This window comes from Rhinatrema bivittatum, chromosome 4, assembly GCF_901001135.1.
Source record: "Rhinatrema bivittatum chromosome 4, aRhiBiv1.1, whole genome shotgun sequence".
In the NCBI taxonomy this organism is placed as follows: Eukaryota; Metazoa; Chordata; class Amphibia; order Gymnophiona; family Rhinatrematidae; genus Rhinatrema; species Rhinatrema bivittatum.
In genome coordinates, this window is record NC_042618.1 from 412958588 (window position 1) to 412979461 (window position 20874).

The following is a 20874-nucleotide window of genomic DNA, read 5'->3' on the forward strand; positions in this document are numbered from 1 at the left end:
TACAGGCCACTTACCTGCCCAGAATCAACCACTCCAGAGCAGACAAATTGAGCAGAATTTTTCATCCCCACAAGTGGGAACTCCATCAAGATGTGGCTAATTAAATTTTTTCCACTTGGGGTCTTCCCCATAATCAACCTCTTTGCAATGGAACAAAACAGGTCCACCTCTTTTGCTCAGTGCACACCGGCTGGCACAGGATGCGTTCCTCATAGATTGGACGAAGGGCTTGCTTTATGCTTTCCCTCCGATACCTCTCATCTCCCACACAATCCAGAGGTGCATCGCAGACAACGCCAACTTAATACTCATCGCCCTAGCAAGGGCACGGCAGCAGCCCACACCTGCTCACCCAGGATGGGGGTTCTCTGCTTCACCTGCTTCATCTCTGAATCTCATTGCATGGAGATTGAAAGTCTCATATTCCAATGCCTGAACATTTCTTATCTTCAGGATATCCTAGTCTCCTTCAGGAAACCCTCGACTAGACTCAGCTACCAGCGGAAATGGGCACGTTATGCTTCCTGGTGCTCAGCCAAGGGAACAGATCCACTCACCTGCCCGCCAGAATGCCTCCTGGATTATCTCCATCTACTTTACTGGGAAGGTCTCACCACAGCCTCTGTACAAGTACACCTCAGTGCCATAGCTGCTTACCACATTCCTCTCAACGAGGAACCTATCTCTTGTCACCTGCTTGTCTCCAGATTTATGAAAGGGGCCCTGTGTCTCTGGCCCCTGGTTCAGAAGCCTCCAGTTCCATGGGACATAAACATAGTGTTGGAACAACTCATGCTACCACCCTTTGAACCGCTGGACACTTGTCATCCCAGGTTCCTCTCCTGGAAAGTGCTATTATTGGTCTTCCTCACCTCCGCAAGGTGTATAAGCGAACTACAAGGCTTAGTTCACTACCCGACCTACCTAGAGTTTTACCATGACAACTACGTACGTATCCTAACTTGCTACCAAAGATGGTTTCCGCTTTCCACATCAACCAAACCATCTCCGTCCTGACCTTCTACCCAAAACCTCATGTGGACGAGGACGAGCAAAGACTCCACACATTGGATTGCAAACGAGCACTCACTTATTATAAACAGTGCACTCATTCGGACCACAGGGCCTCTCAGCTCTTCCTCTTCTTCAAACCGAATGCCCCAGCATCCCTGTATGCAAGAGAACAGTATTGTCCTGCATCTCGAACTACATTCAATTTTGCTACCAAAAACATTCAGCGACCCTGCCTACTACACCCAAGGCGCACCAGGTCCGAGCTATGGCTGCTTCAATAGCTCATCTCCACGAAGTGCCTCTTCTGGACATTTGTAAGACAGCCACCTTCACTGCATATGTTCACGTCCCACTACTGTTTAGACAAGCACTGTGAACGACGCACGCATGGGGCAGACTATTCTCAAGTCTGACACATTTATTTATTTATTTTATTTAAATCTTTACTGTATACCGTCGTTAAGGTGGGTACAGTCACAACAGTTTACAGTAAGGCACAAAAGTAATGCTATTAAAATCTATCAGTTTACACAGGTGCCATAAGGTTCGGTAACATAGTTTTTAGTTAATGCTAATTAATAAATGAGTGTGATCACTATCATGTCCAGGTCAATTCTATAGCAGTTTTGAGTCTAGGACTCATTCTATAGATGTAACTTATCCTTAGTGATGAATTCAGTTAAAATCTACACCCTTAGTGATTTCTGTTTGTGTGGGTGTTTCGTATCTTGCTCTTCCCTGTTTTGAACCTTGCAGTTCCCTGGATTCTATTCCCCCTTCTCTTTTTGAAAGGCTTGTTTAAATAGCCAAGTTTTTAGATTTTTTCTAAATGTTTTGTTTTCTCTTTGTAGTCTTAATTCCAAGGGCATGGAATTCCATAGTATGGGTCCCGCTAAGGATAATGCCCTCTCTCTTACCTGGGTTAGTCTTGCTGTTTTGACTGATGGAATAGTTAGAAGTGCTTTGTTGGCTGATCTTAGATTTCTGTTGGGGATGTGTACGCGGAGGGCTGTGTTAAGCCAGTCTGCGTTTTCGTTGTGTATGTATTTGTGTATGGTGCATAGTGTTTTGTACTGTATTCTTTGTTCAATGGGTAGCCAGTGCAACTCAACCAGTGTTTCTGTAATGTGGTCTCTTTTCCTTTTTCCAGTTAATACTCTTGCAGCCGTGTTCTGCAATATTTGTAGTGGTCTTATGGAGGTGTAAGGTAAACCTAGTAGAAGGGTGTTGCAATAATCAGTGCTTGCAAATATTAGTGCTTGTAGTACTGCTCGGAAGTTTGCGGTTGTTAGAAGTGGTTTAAGTTTTCTGAGGACCATGAGTTTGGCGTATCCTTCCTTTACTTTTATGGATATATGTTGCTTTAAGCTTAGTTCTGTGTCTATTATTACTCCTAGATTTCGTACTTTCTCTGCCAGTATTATTTGTTTGTTGTTATTGAGTGTGATTGGGTTGTGTGTCTTCTCTATATTGATTACTAGCTCCATTTGATTTAATAGTTGTTTGATAATGTCTAGATACATGTTCGCTATGTTTAGTGTTTTCTCAATTGTATCATCAATGGGTAATATGAATTGAATATCGTCTGCGTATATGTAGTGTGTGATTCCCAGGCCGGCTAGCAGGTGGCATAATGGCAGCATGTATATGTTGAAAAGTGTAGCAGACAGGGCGGATCCCTGTGGTACTCCTGTTTGAAGGTCTATTTTTTTTTGACATAGAATCTTTGATTTGAACTTGAAAATATCTGTTGCTTAGATATGATCTAAACCAGCTAATTGTTTTGTTGCCTAATCCTATTTCTTCCAGTCTATTTAAAAGTATGTTGTGATTTACAGTATCAAAAGCTGCTGAGAGGTCTAGCATCACTAGAATGTAATGTTTACCGTTATCGAATCCCCTCATGATGTTGTCTGTCAGTGCCAGTAGGAGTGTCTCTGTGCTATAATGTTTTCAAAATCCATGTTGTGAGGGATATAGAATGTTATTGTTATCTAGGTGTTCCGCTAGTTGCTTTTGTATAGTTTTTTCTATTAATTTTGCAATTAAGGGTAGGTTTGAAACAGGTCTGTAGTTGCTCAGGTTGAGTGGGTCGCTGTTTTTCTTCTTTAAAATAGGTTTTACGATTGCTCCTTTCAATGTATCTAGCATGGATCCTTCCTCTAAGGACAGATTAACGATCTTTGCCAGTGTCTGTGATACAGTGTTGGCTACTTTCTTTATATCTGTGGTTGTTGTTGTGTCACAAGCATGTGGGGCGGGGTTTAGTTTTTTTAGCATAGCTTCAATTTCCAATTCTGATACTTCATAGAATGTTGACCATTGTTTAATTTCTCTTAAGCACAGCGACCTCAGAACATAAGAACTGTCCGCCTCCTGTTTACACTACATTCTCTTCGTCATGGGCACATGATATAAACAATTTGCGCTCAATACTCAGCTGGGGACTCCCACACAGCATGCTGCTTATCTACGGGAAAAGATCTAGTTTGCTTACCATAAACGGTGTTTCGTGTAGATAGCAGATGAATTGGCCATGCTGACTTGCCCGTCTCCCCGGACAGTTCTAGCATTGCATCTTGTCTTGCTTGGTTACGGACTGAGGAGACTTGGGGAAATGTGGGAAGATACAAGCAGGAACATTCAATGATCTTTTGAGAGCTCTGCCACCTAGTGGCATGGAGGACATCCCAGACAGCATGGCTAATTCATCTGCTATCTTTGGGAAAACACCGTTTATGGTAAGTAAACTTGCTCTTCATTTTCGGTCCCAGATCTTTCTGTGTATTTCTCAGTGCATTATATATCCAACTAATACAGTTGTATGTGCAAAGTCTGAATAGCAGTGTTTCATATTGGCTGGTTTCGTCTGATGTACTGAACAATGAATTTGAAGACGGATATTACTCATTTTGACTTTTGAACTCAAATTGACCATTTTGATTAATAGCAAAACAATTAACTTTTTTTAAAATTCCAATACATGAGTAGGTAGATAGTAAGTGTTCAGGCATATATGTATTGCGCAGAATCACAGGCATTTGCTGCTGAGGGGAAATCACCACAGATAGGAACTAATTCAGATGTGCTGCTGTCTTCTAGGGTTGGGTGGCCTAGACTTTGGCATAAACTCAAAGGAAGAGATCACCTTTAAAGTTAGCAACAGCTTATGTTTGGTCAAATGGATTTCTTTTTTGCACTTAAGGGAATTTTATATCTTTTTTTTTTTTTTTTTTTGCTTTGTTTCGCAGGGGTTCTACATTATAAAACATACTTAAAAAATAAATTGTAAAATCCATGGGAACATTTTTTTTTCTACGCTGCCTTTTCTGTGTTTTTTTTGTTTTTTTCTTCCCAGTAGAGTAGTGATTCTCTCACAATTTGTAAGGGGGGGTGGGGGGGAGAGAGAAAACCCCTTGAAGGGTTGTGTATGAGTTGGGCTTGTGGTTGTGCTGACTGCTGTCCCTGACTTTGTGGCCCAGTTCTGACTTTCAAAGAGATCTGCGAATGTTCCTTATAAAGAATCTGTGTGCGCCTGGTAGGGGATAAGAAATGTACATGTTTTGGAGGCTCTTACCAAGCAATCAGAAAAGTCAGGTTTGCAAAAAGGGCTTTGTCTATGTAGAGCCCTGTGACCCTTATGTTTTGTTCTTGCTAATATTCATTTTTCTATTTATTTATCCCTTTACCCAGACAAAATCAGCTTTCCTTCTTAATTGGCTAAGGAGTGCCTTCTCACAATTTATCTGATTTTTAATGTTTTTTTCGTATTGTTGTTCTTTTGCAGGTGGAAGCAACTATTCACAAATACAGAGCCCAGCTTCTAATGGAGCGTTATCATTTCAATATGGGAACACTAATGGGTGAGAGGACTTAATGTTACTATGTGTAAGCAGCTGAGATAGCAGAGGAATGTCAAGGTGAAAATCTGTGTGCTTTGCACCCTACCAACAATGTGTTGTCTATTTTTCCAAGATCTTTGGATGAATATGTATCTGTGTGAGCAGCTAATCAGACTGTATCCAGTTGTCTTTGTATTCATTCCCTGTTCTTATCGTAAAGCATTGATTGATTAGCAGAAGAAATATTCTTGGCATTGGACATTTGGATGCAGTGAATAAATTTGCTTGGACTGGGAATTTTTGGGGGAAGAATCAGATGGTGTCAAGTATCTCTGCACTGGAAGAGACTTTACTGATAGTTTCTTCCCTGGAGGGGAGTCAGGGATAGGGAAATGCTTGGGGTTATACTCTTATTGTAGTATGTGATATTATTTATGGTTGTGAAGCACTTATTGTCCTTAGGGAGGACAGTAGTATATAAATGCAAAATTGAATTACTGATTTAAGCTCTTATGTTCTCTTTAACAGGGGAGGCAAGAAGCAAGTTGAAGTGGGCAGATGGCAAGATTATTAAGAATGAAGTTGACATGCAGGTAGGTGAGTGAATATTGACCCTTTGAGGCAGTTCAGAACTGAATGTATATGGAATCCATTTAGAACAGGACTGACAAAAAATGTGCTCTTAATTCAGTAGTACCCAGACTTGTCAACCTCACAGCCAGTCGGGTTTTCAGAATACATAGAATATATTTACATGCTTGGAGACCCAGTAGGAGCAAATTTTATTTCACTTGTATTCACTGTGGCTATTCTGAAAACCCAGTTAACTATGCGTTTGAGAACCATTGCTTTATTGCATTTTTTTAATACACACTTATTTTATTTATAGCAGTTGAGGCCAAGGTTATGTGAAACAAACGGGATATAATCCCTTCCTATGTTGATAAATCCTATTAACACTATTATCTGAATGAAGATTACATTTATCTTGCTTGATAAACTAAATTCTTCCTTACCCACATTGGAAGTTTATAAGTTGCTCTTTATTAAAAAATCAGGAGACACTTTGTTAAAATACTTTTTGTTCTATTATGATTTGATAGTTCAGTTTTAATAGTTATTTAAGTTCTTTGTACTCTGAGCCAAACCAATACTGCCTTGGGAGAGCCTGTTAGAAGCTAAGCAGGACTAGGTCTGTCTAGTACCTGGATTGGGGATCACTAGGGAAGAGGGGTGCTGTGTGGAAGTAGAAGGCAACAGCAAACTAGCCAAGAATGTCTCTTTGACTATGATGGGCAGTGATCACCCAAGTCCAATGGACATTTCCTAGCGTGTAGACAGATGAACTCAGGACCAGTGGGTTTATGAGCAAACTGACATCAGTATGTATAGCCCTGCAGTGTCCCCAGCCTGCTAGTATACTACGTCTCCAGCAGTTGGTGGACATGCATCTCCCTATGGGGATTGCTTCGAGCTTTTCGGAAGGAGAAATTTGAAATTCTAAATTCAGGAAAAGAAAGCCCTGCTCTCTGCGCTGATACCTAAAGGTCCCTCCCCTAGTTGAGAATTCCTGAGGTGATTTCCCTGGTCCCTCAGAGCTGTGCCTTGGTCCAGGAGCTGGGTGCAGGAGAACGAGTGCGGCGGTGACAGCAGATGCCCTCTTCCCCTGCAGCTGGAGACCATCTCTGTACTCAGCCGGTAAGCACTGAGCTCAGGTAAGGTCAAAAAAATAAATAAATAAATAAAGGGCAGTTTTAACCTGAATCAGAGACAGAGGGATTTCAGGACATCTCTGGTCTCTGTCCTTGGCCGCCTTACCGATGTTCTTTCCCACTCCCGTCGGGGTTGGGGAACTGGACAGTCAGGCGGGTTGAGTGGCCTCTGGAGGGCTAGGTCCCGCACCTAGGCTTTGTTTTTGCACACTGCGTGGTAGGCCGCAGCAGTCGTTTTCACGCCTGTTCTGCTGCCCTCTATAGTCCATTGGTATGCACAGTGCATTGGCTCTGCTGTGCACATGTTATGCGCTCAGTTTTTGAGCACGCTTTTTACACGCAGAAACTTTAGACATTTAACTGGGCGCACAAGTTGTGTGCGTGCTTCGCCATGCTTTTTTCTAGGCACTTCATTTTTGGGCGCACTTTTTTGAGCGCGAACCGTTCCGATGCACGCTTACTGCCGTGATGGCGCCGGTAAGCAAGAAGCCTAGGCGTCTTCCTATTTGTGTTGCCTGTCATATTAGTGCTTCTCAGCCTGACCTGGCTTCAGACCTCTGTCAGCGCTGCTCAGATGCTCAGGTAGAGTTGTCTTTAGATTTTGCTAAGCCATTCTGATGATGGATTGGTCACAGCTTTGACTGGGGGGATGCCAGATTTTGGCTCTCCCTTGACTGGTCCTGCGCTGGCGAGGGCAGTTCTGTAGGACCAGCTCAGTTCCTTCTGGGCTTGGTTTGGACCCGGCTGCCTTTTCCTGGATGGAATTTTTTTTTCAAGGCTTACAAGCTTTTTTTTTTTTTCAGGTGCCATCCTCAACTTACCTATTTCTGTTCAGTTGGACCCTCAGCCGGTGGCTCTTCCCTCTGCCAGTCCTGTGTTTAAGCACCGGGGTTCACCTCTGCTCCCTGCAGGTTTTCCCAATAGGAATCCGGATGGCACTGATGAGGTTGATCCTGATTCCCTGAAAGATGGGGAAATTCCTCCAGGGCTGGAACCATATCGAACCATATTGCGGTTCTTTCATAGAGATGACCTGCCGGCCCTGATTTCCCAAACCTTGAAACAGCTGGATGTCCCTGGTTCGGGTGCTATGTCGGAGCCGTGGAAGAATCCCATTTTGGTTTCCTTACGGAAAACCTCATGTGTTTTTTCCCTGTGATGGATACCATTCAATAATTGATCTGGAATGGGACACCCCAGAGGCAGATTTTTAAAGGGGTCGGACATTGGAAGGCCTGTACCCCCTGGATACGGCTGTGAGAATGTTTGCATCTTCCCAAAGTGAATGCTCTGGTATGTGCCGTTTCTAAGCAGACGACTATCCCCGTAGAGGAAGGAGCAGCCTTGAAGGATGTGCATGATAGGAATGAGACTATTCTTAAGCAAGCCTTTGTGCCGGTGACGATGAATTTACAGATTGCCTCCTGTGCGCCCTAGTGGCGAGATAGTCTGCTTCTCTCTCAAGAGCTGGATGAGTCTGGAGGGAATTTCAGAGCAGATATGGAACCTGCTGCTGCCTTTTTAACAGACACAGGCTATGATTTGGTATGGACCTTTGCCAGAAGAGAGGCTTCGGTGATAGTGGCCAGGTGTTAACTTTGGTTGTAAAATTGGTCGGCTGAGGCAGCCTCGAAAGCCAATCTTACCAAGATGCCCTTTAAAGGCTCGCTCTTGTCTTGGAAGGAGTTGGAAAAACTGTCCAGTAAGTGGGGCGAGTCTCCGGTTCCTCGGTTGCTGGAGGATAAGAAGCAGTTACAGTGCCTCTTTGGTATGAGGGGTTGTCTCCGGGGTTCCAGGCATCTTCGTCCCTATAGAGGGATGAACTTTCAGTGAACTTGGCCTTTCGGTAGGTCTCAGGCCTTTCATCCCTGGCAGCTCAAGAGAGGAACGAGGTCGGGTGGCCTTCCTTCCAGAGCCTACAAATGAAGGCTTGCTGGTCCACCTTCCAGAGCAGGAACTAGGAGGACGTCTTTCTCTCTCTTTTATCGGAGGTGGGTTGAGATCACGTCGGATCAGTGGGTCGTGGAGGTGATACGAGAAGGGTATGCACTGGAATTTCACAGTATTTCTTGGGACATGTTGATGGTGTTCCCTTGCCACTCCCTGTAGAAGAAACAGGTAGTGGAGTTTACGCTTCAAAGGTTTCTCAGACTGAGGGCTGTAGTTCCGGTGCTCTTGTCTCAAGAAAGAATGGGGCAATATTCCATTTATTTTGTTGTGCCCAAGAAGGGGAGGGCTCCTTTCGTCCTATTCTGGATCTCAAGAAGGTCGTCATTTGAAGGTGACTCATTTTCGTATGGAAACCTTGCGCTCTGATGGTGATGTAGTCGGGGGAATTTCTGATCTCCTTGGATCTGTCAGAGGCTTACTTTCATATTCCCATTCGATTGGAACACCAATGCTTTCTATGTTTTGCGGTGTGGGGGCTCCATTATTAGTTTTGAGCGCTCCCATTTGGTCTAGCCACCACTCCCAGAACATTTTCCAAGGTTACGGTGGTAGTAGTGGCGGCCTTGTGAAAAGAAGGAATCCTGGTGCCACCCGTATCTGGACAACTGGCTGATTCGAGCCAAGCCTCAGGCAGAGAGCCACTTGGTGGCACACAAGGTGATCTTATCCTTATCGCAGGAGCTCAGTTGGGTGGTGAACCTGACCAAGAGTAATCTTCAGCCACCCCAGTCCTTGGAATATCTGGAGGTCCGGTTCGAGAAGGGACAAGGTAGAGTTTTCCTACCAAAGTTCGGATCCAGAAATTGATTTCTCAAGTACATCCGTTGATGAACACCAAACAACCAACGATGTGGCCCTACTTACAGGTGCTTAGCTTAATGGCAGTTATCCTGGAAGTGGTGCTGTGGGTAAGGGCGCATGTGCATCCTCTTCAGTGCGCTCTGCTATCTCGTTGGAACCCGCAATCTCAGGACTATGCGGTTCAGCTCCACTTGCTGATGGAAATCTGTTCTCATCTCCAGTGGTGGTTGCAAGAGAATCATCTGAGAAAGGGAGTTCCCTTGTTCTTTCCGAACTGGTTGGTACTCATTACAGATGCGAGTCTTCATGGTTTGGGAGCTCACTGTCTGGAGTTAACAGCCCAAGGGCGTTGTTCCAGCGGGCTTCTTCGGCATTCCATCAGTTGCCTGGAGGCTTGGGCGGGTACGGCTAACATGCTTGCAGTTCAGCTACATGTTGTGGAATCAAGCGGTTAGCATGATGTTGGACAACATGACGACGCTGGCCTATATGAATTGCCAGAGAGGAACCAAGTGCCAGAAAGTGTCGCAAGAAATAGACCAGCTTATGGAATGGGCGGAAGGTCATCTGCAGATTTTCTTGGCCTCTCATTGCAGGGAAAGACAATGTAAGAGCGGACTTTCTTAGCAGAGAGAGTCTGGACTCAGTATGGTGGGTGCTGTCAGCCGAGATGTTTCGGCTGATTGTGGATCTCTGGGGCCTTCCATTCCTAGTCCTGCTGGCGACTTCTTGAAATGCAAAGGTTCCTCTGTTCTACAGTTGCAGGAGAGATCTGTGGTCCCTGGGAATAGACGCTGTCTATGCCTTTCGTCGGTGGCCCATGCAGGGCAAGATAATTTGCAAGACCGAAGGCCACAGGGGGCTAGTACTCCTGGTGGCACTGGACTGGCCCAAGTGTCCATGGTATGCAGATTTGTGACTACTCCTGGTGGAGGCCCCTCTTCATCTTCTACTACACATGGATCTGTTACAGTAGGGATAGATTCTTCATGAAGATCAGACTCCATTCTGTCTTACGGTATGGCCCTTGAGAGGGATCGCCTGTTAGTGAGGTTATTCCTCTGCGGTGATTACCACCTTACTCTGCGCTTGCAAGTTCTCCACTTCCTTGGCTTATGTGTGTGATTGGAGAGTTTTTGAAGCTGGGTTTTCTTCCTCGTTCAGTTAAAAATCTGTCATTCTGGATTTTTTTTGCAGGATGGGTTGATTAAAAGTTTGGCCCTTAATTCCTTGAAGGTACAAGTTGCGGCTCTTGCCTGTCTCAGAGGCCTGGTGAATGATGTTTCATTGTCTATCCTGATGTGACCCATTTGTTTGAAGGGAATGAAGCATCTTCGGCCTTCCTGGAGGTTACCAGTTCCCTTTTGGAGTCTTAACTTGGTGCTGGATTTTTTGACGGACATTATGTTCCTTGTGGTTGTTGACCTTGAAGACTCTGTTCCTGGTGGCTATATGTTCAGTGCATTGAATTTCTGACCTGCAGGCCATGTCTTGGGAGCCATTCCTTCGGGTGACTCCGGGGATGTTAGAGCTGCTTACTGTTCTGTCCTTCTTGCTCAAGGTAAGTCTCAGACTTTCATTTGAATCAATCCATTTCCTTTTCTGTGGATAAGGTCAAGGATGTGGAGGAGTATCACCTCTTGCACTCCTTGGATATCAAGCGACTTGTACAGTATCTGGAGGTTTCTGAACCTTTTCAAAAGATGGACTGCCTGTTATTTCCCTATGGGGGTGTAAGTAGAGCGCTTCCGCTTCGCGGGCTATCATAGCTCACTGGATTAAGGAGGTAGTCCACGGCCACGTATGTGAATGTTGGTGGAAAGCTGTTGCCTACTCAGGTTAGGGCTCATTCCACTAGGGCTCGGGCAGTGTCATGGGCGGAGGTTAGCTTGTTGTCTCCTGTCTATATCTGCTGAGCTGTGACATGGTCCTCCTTGCACACTTTTTTTTCAGGTTTTATCATCTGGATGTGCATGCCCGGGAGGATGTAGCCTTTGCAAGTGCGGTGTTGACTGGACTGTGGGCAGTCTCCCACCCTGTTGGGGGAATAGTTTTGGTACATCCCACTGATCCTGAGTCTGTCCACATGCTAGGAAATGGAGAAATTGCTTACCTGATAATTTCGTTTTCCTTAAGGTAGACACTCTGCTTCATGCCTTCGGCTGCCGCATGAGTGTGTCTAGTCCTCCTGTGGGACTCTGGGTCCCAAGGGATTACTGGTAAATGTTCATCCATTCCCTAGCTTGGGGTACCTGGACCTGGAATCTTATGTGAGTTCAGTGTTTATGGTTGAGTACAGTTCTGCTTACCTGTTCTTAATCAAGTGTTTTTGTTAGTCTATCAACTGATGCTTTTGAAGAGAATACTGGCAGGTTGGGGTCACTGCAGGGCTATATATACTGTGACGTCAGATTGCTCCATCTCCATCTACTGGCAGGGGAGCATAAACCCACTGGTCCTGAGTCCATCTGTCTATACTAATGAAAACAAAATCATCAGGTAAGTAATTTCTCCAATGTATATACAACCACCAGCTGAGGTAGGCCAGCAGGTGCGACAGGCAGCTCTCTGGAGGCGTACTGCCCTGAACATGCAGTTGGGGCCATGCTGTGCGACACTTCATGCTGGGTCTAAAGGGGTAGGGGGCGAATTTGCACATTGATAGGCAGAATCTTTGTTCCGGGTGTGCTTCTGGCGGGGAGGGCATGTCTGCAGAGCCCTCCCTATTGGCACCTTTGGTGTGCCAGGCCTTCACCCGGGGCTCCCCCTTGCAGTGCGGCATGGGCGGCCATCTTTGATTCAACCATGTGGTCCCTGCCAGCCACGGGAGAGCCATTGTTTCCCCACCGCACCTGACCCTGGTTGGGGCAGGCGCTGGGATGGATCAAGAGGATTTTGAAGGGGAGGATTTTGCTCTGGATGTGGATTTTGACCAGGATGCTGAGGACTCCCAGGGTACGTACTGGAAAGAAAAATTGGTTCTTACTTGCTAACTTTCATTCCTGCAGTACCACAGATCAGTCCAGAAACCTTCCTATGGGAGGGTGGGGCGAGTCGACTGTTTGTTCTTTAGGTTTGTATATAATGTAGAGTTGTTACCAGTTTTCTATGCTGTTTTCATTTACTTATATTCTGGGACAAAAGTTTTCCAGTTGGCTACACCGTCGCCATCCTGTTCGGTGGAAAGGGGGTGGACTGTTAAATTTTGTAGGTTTTACGTCTTAGATTGGATACAGATCAATACTGAGGGACTGCAGGTGGCATACTTGGTTATGTAGCAGTGTCAGTAAAACTTTCTCTCTCCATCCTCTGGAAGGGATCCAAAACCTAGGAGTCTGGACTGATCTGTGGTACAGGAACAAAAATTAGCAGATAAGAACCAATTTTCCTATACTGCTTAGATTTTTGGACATGTGTCTTTTAATGGACTGTTCTACACTTACAATATTTAGAAAAATATTGAAGGAAAAATTCATGTGACTTTAATGAATTACAGAGGCAAATATTGTATGCAAAGTTATCTTTACTGACATAACATGGTACAGGGGTGGGGGGGGGGGGGGGCGGGTAAGCAGATCCTTTTTTTGTTGTTTTTGTGGGACCACATTACTGACCCTTGTTTTCGGTCTGGGGCCAGAAGGAGGGATCCCCTTGGAGCTCCTTGAACAGGGGACAGCACCCTTAAAGCTCCTTCCCACTCTCTCACTCACAAACCTCTCTTCTTACTCATATACACACACCAATTTCTCTCTCGCTTCTTCTGTGCCACCAGTGGCCCCGGGGACTCCATTTCTCTTCAGCCAGTGCCATCACCAGAGGCCCAATATCACAACAGCAGGCTTGGCTTGTGTATATGATGTCAGTTCCTGGCATCGGAAGGCGAACACATTAGAGCACTGGTACAAGCTAGGCAGGCCACATTAAATAGGGTGATGGGCCACAGTTTTCCCACCCCTGACATAGTGGTATTCTCCAATCAAAATGTAGCACAGTCGCAGACATGAAAAACCAGCATTGCAAAAAAAATGAAATCCCTTACATAAAGGGCAGTGGCCATGAGAGATCATGTTTCTATAAATGAGTGCCCTTTGGATTATTCTATCTTTTTTTTATTTTTTTATTTCTGCATTCTAACATCTGCCTTTTCTTTCAAGGTGTTGCACTTATTGGGCCCCAAAACAGAAGCAGATCTGGAAAAGAAGCCAAAGGTATTGTACATGAACAATAATGCACATCATTCATGCTGCCAGAACTCTTAGTCCCCCCTGCAAGCTCTGCTGTGTATTGTAGAAGCGAGGTTAGGAGTTACCAGACACAGGGCTTTTAGGGGTATTGCACCATCTCTGTGAAATGTGATTTCCTCATGGAGGCCTTTCTTTTAGGAGAGAAATCAAACCTGGCTGTTTAGCCGGGTGTTTTATGTAGAGGATTTGGGAGGTATGCTGATTTATTGCTGACCATTAATTGTGTTTCAGTTGGGCTTCTCTTATTTTTGAGGATTATTGGCATTGTTTCTCAATTTCTATGTTAAATTTTGTTTCCTTATTTGTATTGTTGTACGCTGTCTTGTGCTTGTAAATTGTTAAAGCATGCAATCAAGTCTAAATACATTGCTAGGTTGGTGGCTATACCTCCTGATTTCAAGAGTGGTTGTAACAAAAACATGAACTGGTTTCCTTGAGGTCTGTCTCTGAGGAGGAATGTTTCTGGAGAGATCGGTATTAAGACATGTTTACCTAGATTTGCAGATGACACAACATTATTCAAAGTAGATCTCTAAGGCCTAGATTTATCATTTTGCTACATTTATTGCACCCGTGATGTTCTCACTTCCTTGTGTTGGGCTGCTCCGAGAGAGAGACTGACTTGAATTGGCTCTCATATGAGACAACCTTTTATACCACTGTAGGAGGGTTAACTAGTAACGCGAGGTGAGGTTTTGGTGGTGGTCTAGGATTTGGGGGCCAGTTTCACATGCACAGTCAGAAGTATGAACAGCACAGTACACATCAGTGAACATTTGATGTGGTTTGGAATGAGAAAGGAACACACAGATGAGATTTCTACAGTGTACTAGAGAGTACATCAAGCTGGGGCGAGAGTACATTGTAGAAATCTCATCTTTGTGTTCCTTTTCTCATTCGAAACCACATCAGATGTTCACTGATGTGTACTGTGCTGTTAGTACCTTTCACTGTGCATGTGAAACTGGCCCCCAAACTCTAGATCACCACCACAAACCTCACCTCATTATTAGTTGACCCTCCTACAGTGGTATAAATAGTTGCCGAATATGTGTGCCACCCCCGGTGTTTAACGCAAGCAACGTTAAACACCCCTCATTTTCATAAACCCCTCCCAAATTCCTCCCCTTTGAATACATTTTCAAAATTTGCATTCCCTGTACGTACCAGGATCAGTCCAGACTGAAGGGTTGTGTCTCCCTTCCAGCAGATGGAGTAAAAAAAAAAAACCCAAAAAAAACTGAAAGGTGCTACCTGCGATCCTTCAGTATTTTTTCTGACTCTAGCAGATGAGGGTGACAGAACCTGCGGTCCTGATCCTTGGAAAAAAAAAAAAAGGGGGGGGTTGATCTAAATTTGAGGCAGCTTGTTCTCTTCTGAAGGTTTTTGCCTTTATTGCACTGGTTCTTTGGCTAAATCAAGCTAGTTTAAAAAAAAAAAAAAAAAATTTTCCCAAGACTTCTTGGTAGAGGCTCGGCTGGGGTGGGATGCCCCGACAGCCAAATTCCCGGAGCCCAATCGGCTAGTAAGTAAGGCGATTCACCAGTGGGTCGGTCCCTCTCCCTCACATCCTGAGATGTTTTAATTCCTCGGGTGCCTCCTGTAGCGCTTTGGTTGGTCCCAAGGACGTTTCCTTTTCTCCTGGTTGGTGGTTTAAAAAAAAAAAAAAAATCAAAGTAAGGAAACCTTGCGCACAGTTTCCTGGGGCTCCGGAGGGGTGTTGTCGCCGGATTTCTGACTAATTTGTTAGCCCTTACCTCGTGGCATGCCGCGGGGTACCACTTGCGGGGAGCTGGTACTGTGGCTCTCCCATGACTGTGTCTGCACGAGATGCCTCCCTGGGGGTGAAGGACCATTGGGGAGTGCCCGGGGGACGCTGTCAGTGCGATCTCGGGGAGCGGTCACTCTCGCCGGGCTTGGGCCATGCCATCCCTCTCTAGTGTGGGAGCAGCGGCCATTTTACCTTCCCCACGAGGAGAAGACTAGCTGGATGCAGGGGGAGGGGGTGTCCCTCTGCTTTCTCCACTTACTTTGAGCCCTGTGCGACCGGACGACTCAGGGCCTACCTCTCCTCCCGATGCGGCCCCTCCCTTGGGGGGGGGCCTTAAAGAGACAGCAGCCTTTTTCTTCGAAGTTTGTGCTTTCGATGCACAAAGCCTTTTTAGAAGCTGAGGCTGAATTGCAGGAGGGGGCACCTCCGCCAGCAAAGGTTCCCAGGCCATCTGGGGGGTCGGACCCTTTAGGGGGCAGTCAGGCCGTGCAGCTGTTAGCTCATTTGGGTTCCCAGCTCCACATCCACAGGACCCTGGGTCGCAGGCCCTTCTCCTTGGGGACGTTGATGGGTCCGCCCCAGTGGAGGGGGACGATCCGAGGGTCCTTAGGTTGTTTCAGAAGGAAGAGCTGGATCACCTGATTCCCCAGATTCTGGAGGAGCTGGATATTGAGGCGCTGCAGCTGAGCGTCGAGGTGGCCAAAAGGGACCCTGTTCTCTCGGGGCTTAAGGCTCCTCCTAGGGCTTTTCCATTTCACCCGATGTTGCTGCAACTCATGACCTGGGAATGGGAGACTCCCGAGGCCAGCCTTCGGTGGGGCGAGCTGTGGAAAAGCTCTACCCATTACCAGACGAAACCTTGGCTGTCCTTAGGGTACCCAAAGTAGACGCAACCGTCTCGGCTATCACCAAGTGGACGACCATCCCGGTGGCAGGGGCAGCCACTCTTAAGGATCTTCAGGATCGGAAGCTGGAGGGTCCTTCTCAAGCCCATCTTTGAAATCTTTGCCGGGTGACGGTGTGCAGTAGCCTCATGCACCGGGTGACCCTTAGATGGGTACAGGAGTTGCCTCTGGCGGAAGCAGAGCAAGCTAATAGCATGGAGGCGGCTGTGGCTTACACCGCGGATGCCTTGTATGATCTTCTGTGGGCGTCTTCGTGCAATATGGCTTTGGTGGTTTTGGCCAGAAGGCTTCTGTGGCTCCGCAAGTGGTCGGCCGATTATTTCCTCCAAGACTCGGTTGGGCAATCTTAATTTTTAAGGTAAATTCTTGTTCGGGGATGATCTGGAAGCTCTTATCAAATCCCTAGGAAACAACATGGTGTACAGGTTACCAGAGGATAAGCCTAGAACATCTAGGACCTTTGGTTCGGCTCGCCCTAGATTCCGGGGTCAGCGTCTGTTCCGGCAGGGCCGCCTCCTCCTTTACTTCCCGTCAGCCGTCCCAGAGGTCGCAGGCTTGGCCTTGTTCCTTTCGCGGCCGCAGGCCTCCCCGCAACGGGGGTCCTCAGGGATCTTCCAGGGGCAAGTCAACACAATGAAGATGTGTTGGCCCACTCCTCTGTTCCGGTGATAGGCGGCCGTCTTTCTCTGTTCCTCGAGGAATGGGCCAGAATTACGTCGGACCACTGGATTCTAAGCATCATCGAACACGGTTACACTTTGGATTTTGCTTACCTGTTGCGGGATCTGTTTTTGATGTCACCCTGCGGGTTCCACGCGAAGCGGGCAGCGGTAAATCAGACGCTGGGGCGGTTGAAAGCCCTGGGAGCCATTGTCCCGGTCCCTCCGGAGGAGCTCGGAACCGGCAGATGTTCCATATATTTCGTGGTCTCCAAGAAGGAGGGTTCCTTCCGCCAGATTTTGGACCTCAAGAAGGTGAACGAGGCGCTTCGAGTGCCTCGTTTTCGATGGAGACTCTCCGCTCGGTCATTGCGGCCGTCCACGCGGGCGAATATTTGGCTTCTTTAGACCTGACAGAGGCCTACCTTCATGTGGGGATAAACAAGCAGTATCACCGGTACCTCAGGTTCATGATTTTGGGCGAGCATTACCGGTTTCAGGCCCTACCGTTTGGTTTGCCAACGGCTCCCTGAGTATTCACCAAGGTGATGGTGGTCGTAGCGGCGGCACTCCGGAAGGAGGGGATTTTGGTTCATCCATATCTGGACGATTGGCTGATCTGTGCGAAGTCAGAGGAGCTTTGCAAGGTGGCAGTTCAGTCAGTGTTGCGCCGGCTGCAATCTCTTGGGTGGATTGTCAAATCTCGCCAAGAGTCGGTTGATTCCATCCCAGATTCTGAACTTCCTAGGCGCTCGGTTCGATATGTCGTTGGGCAAGGTGTTTCTCATGCAGGAGCGTGCCACTAAGTTGGTGGCGCAGATTCGCCGGCTGTTGTCGCTCCCGTTACCCCGCATGTGGGATTACTTGCAGGTGCTTGGTTCTATGGCGTCTATGCTGGAATTAGTCCCTTGGGCCTTTGCCCATATGAGACCTTTGTAAAGGGTGTTATTTTCTCGTTGGGATCTGATGTCTGAAGAGTTCCAAATCTGTTTACCGCTCTTGGAACCCGCCAGATCCAGTCTCAAATGGTGGTTGATTCCGGCCCACATACAGCGTGGTATGGACCTGGAGGAACTTCAATGGGTGGTAGTGACGACTGATGCCAGCCTCTCCGGTTGGGGCGCAGTTTGTCAAACCCAGGAGGCACAGGGGAGTTGGACAGGGCAACAGGTGACATGGTCCATCAATCGCTTGGAAACCAGGGCGGTGCGCCTGGTGTTGCGCAGCTTTCTTCCCTTGGTACACCGTCTGTCGGTGCAAGTGTTGTCCGACAATGAGACAGCGTTGGCTTACATCACTCGTCAAGGAGGGACCAAAATTAGTCCAGTAGCCGCAGAGGCAGACTGTCTAATGGTTTGGGCAGAGCGCCATCTGGTCCGCCTAGCGGCTTCTAATGTAGCCAGAGTCAACAACGTTCAAGCGGATTTTCTCACTAGTCAGCGCCTAGATCCCGAAGAGTGGGAGTTGTCAGAGGAGGCGATGTGCCTCCTGACTCGGTGGGGTGTGCCTCGCCTGGACTTGAGAAATGCGAAGGCGGCTCAGTTTTTCAGTCGCCGAAGGGAGCATGGGTTGGAAGGGGTGGATGCTCTGGTCCTCCCGTGGCCTCGCAACATCCTGCTTTACGTGTTTCCTCCCTGGCCGTTGGTGGGCAAGGTCCTACGCGCATAGTCGCACACAGGGCCAGTTATCCTCGTGGCGCCGCAGTGGCCACGAAGGCCGTGGTTTGCAGATCTGATTAACCTAGCAGTCGACGGTCAGCTTCGACTTCATCTACCGAATCTTCTTGGACAAGGTCCAGTATTTTTTGATCGAGTAGATCGATTTTTGTCTAGCGGCCTGGTTTATGAGAGGCGGCAGTTGAGGAAGAGAGGCTATCCTAATTTGGTTATTTCCACCCTCCTGCAGGCACGCAAGAAGTCCACTTCTCTTACCTATATTCGAGTCTGGAAGGTTTTTGATACCTGGGATAGTGGGTTGAATGTGTCCCCGTGGCGTGCTTCTCTTGTGAATATTCTGGCGTTCTTGCAGGAGGGGCTGAAGAAAGGTTTGGCGTGCAGGTGGTGGCCCTTGGATATTTGCGGGGAAAGGTCGATGGCGTTTCTTGCAATTCATACAGATGTGTTGCGGTTTTTGAAGGGCGCCAAACATCTGAATCCTCCGGTTAGACAAGTGTGTCCTTCGTGGAGTCTGAACCTGGTTCTCTGTGGCTTGTGCGGTCTTCCCTTCGAGCCACTCAAACAGGCCACCTTGAAAGACCTGACTCTCAGCGATTTTTTTGGTGGCTATCATGTCGGCAAGGCGGATATCTGAGCTTCAAGCGTTGTCCTGTCGGGAGCCTTTTCTCTGGATTTTGGAGTCAGGAGTTTCCCTGCGAACTGTACCCTCGTTTCTGATGAAGGGTGGTCTCGGGGTTTCATTTGAATCAGACAGTGAAGTTGTCTGCGTTCACGGATTTGGATCGGGATTCTGCTCAGGCTCGCGATTTGCGAAGATTGGATGTGCGACGGATTCTATTTCGCTATTTGGAGGTGACCAACGCCTTTAGGTTGTCTGATCTGTTTCTTATGGAGTGGTCCTAAGAGAGGGCAGAAGGCATCTAAGGCCACTATTGCTAGATGGTTGAAAGAAGCCATATCTTCCACATATCTGTCTAGGGCACACAATACCGATGGCTTGAAGGCGCATTCCATCAGATCTCAGGCGGTGTCTTGGATGGAGAGTCAGTTTGCCTCACCATAGGAGATTTGTAGAGCGGCTACCTGGAAATCTTTACACACTTTTGCCAAGTATTACCGGTTGGACATCCGTGATCCAGATGTTGACTGCTTCGGCAGCAGTGTTCTGCGAGTGGGACTATCCAGGTCCCACCCTATTTAGGGTAGCTTGGGTACATCCCAGCGGTCTGGACTGATCTTGGTACGTACAGGGAAAGAAAAACTGGTTCTTACCTGCTAATGTTTGTTCCTGTAGTACCAAGGATCAGTCCAGATGCCCGCCCATGGAGCCTGGAGAGTCGGTTACGGTCATTGTTCTTTCTTTCTGCAGAATACTTTACAGTGCACAGCATTCCATTTACATGTCGCAGTACTCCCGCCATGTACATAAGTTTAGCGGTTTTTGTTGAACTTAGGCGTTTGATATAGCCATTGTTTCTTAAGTTGCGGTTTATGATATTTTCATTCTGCTATGGTATTGATTATACTGAAGGATCGCAGGTGGCACACCAGGTTAAGTGGGGGGTGCCTTTCAGTTTTTATCTGACTCCATCTGCTGGAATGAAGTCACAACCCAGCGGTCTGGACTGATCCTTGGTACTACAGGAATGAAAATTAGCAGGTAAGAACCAATTTTCCTTTAGCATTGTGAGATGTGAAAAATAACACATGCATTATGGTGTTATCACGGGTGTTAGGGCCCTAACACCCATGATAATGCCCTGACATGATTTGAAAAATGAGCAGACTGAGGAATTGCAGGAGGACCTGACCAGACTGGGGAACGGAGTATCTAAGTGACAGATGAAGTTTAATGTAGACAAGTAAAAAGTGATGCACATGAGGAAAATTAGTCCTAGCTACAAGTAGACAATGCTGGGTTTCGTATTAGGAGTCACCACCAGGAAAAGGATTGTTGATGTTACATTGAAATCCTTAGATTTTTGTGCCATGATGACCCAAAAAGTAAATTGAATATTAGGAACTATTTGGAAAGGAATGGAAAACAGAACTGAGAATATTATAGTACCTCTATAAATCCAAGATGCAGTCCCACCTTAAGTGTTGCGTACAGTTCTATTTGCCCCACTTCAACGGCAGGGGGGGATGAAGAAATAGGATTTATATCCAGCCAACATCTAACAAGGCATTGATCTGAGCAGTATGAGTATACAAACATCAGGGTAACTTGCTCGATAAGACGGTTACTACTCTCAAACATTAAGCCTTATACTTCACTTTGATACAGCTCCAACACTGCT

General features: G+C 46.8%; 1 protein-coding gene across 1 annotated transcript in view; it reads left to right on the plus strand.

Annotated features, from left to right (window-relative positions):
* QARS (glutaminyl-tRNA synthetase) overlaps positions 1-20874 on the plus strand; it is a 220450-nt gene that overhangs the window by 16556 nt on the left and 183020 nt on the right. The window contains exons 4-6 of the mRNA XM_029601243.1: positions 4802-4877; positions 5385-5449; positions 13474-13527. Of these exons, the coding sequence (XP_029457103.1) occupies positions 4802-4877; positions 5385-5449; positions 13474-13527 (195 nt within the window). The remainder of the gene's footprint in view (positions 1-4801; positions 4878-5384; positions 5450-13473; positions 13528-20874) is intronic.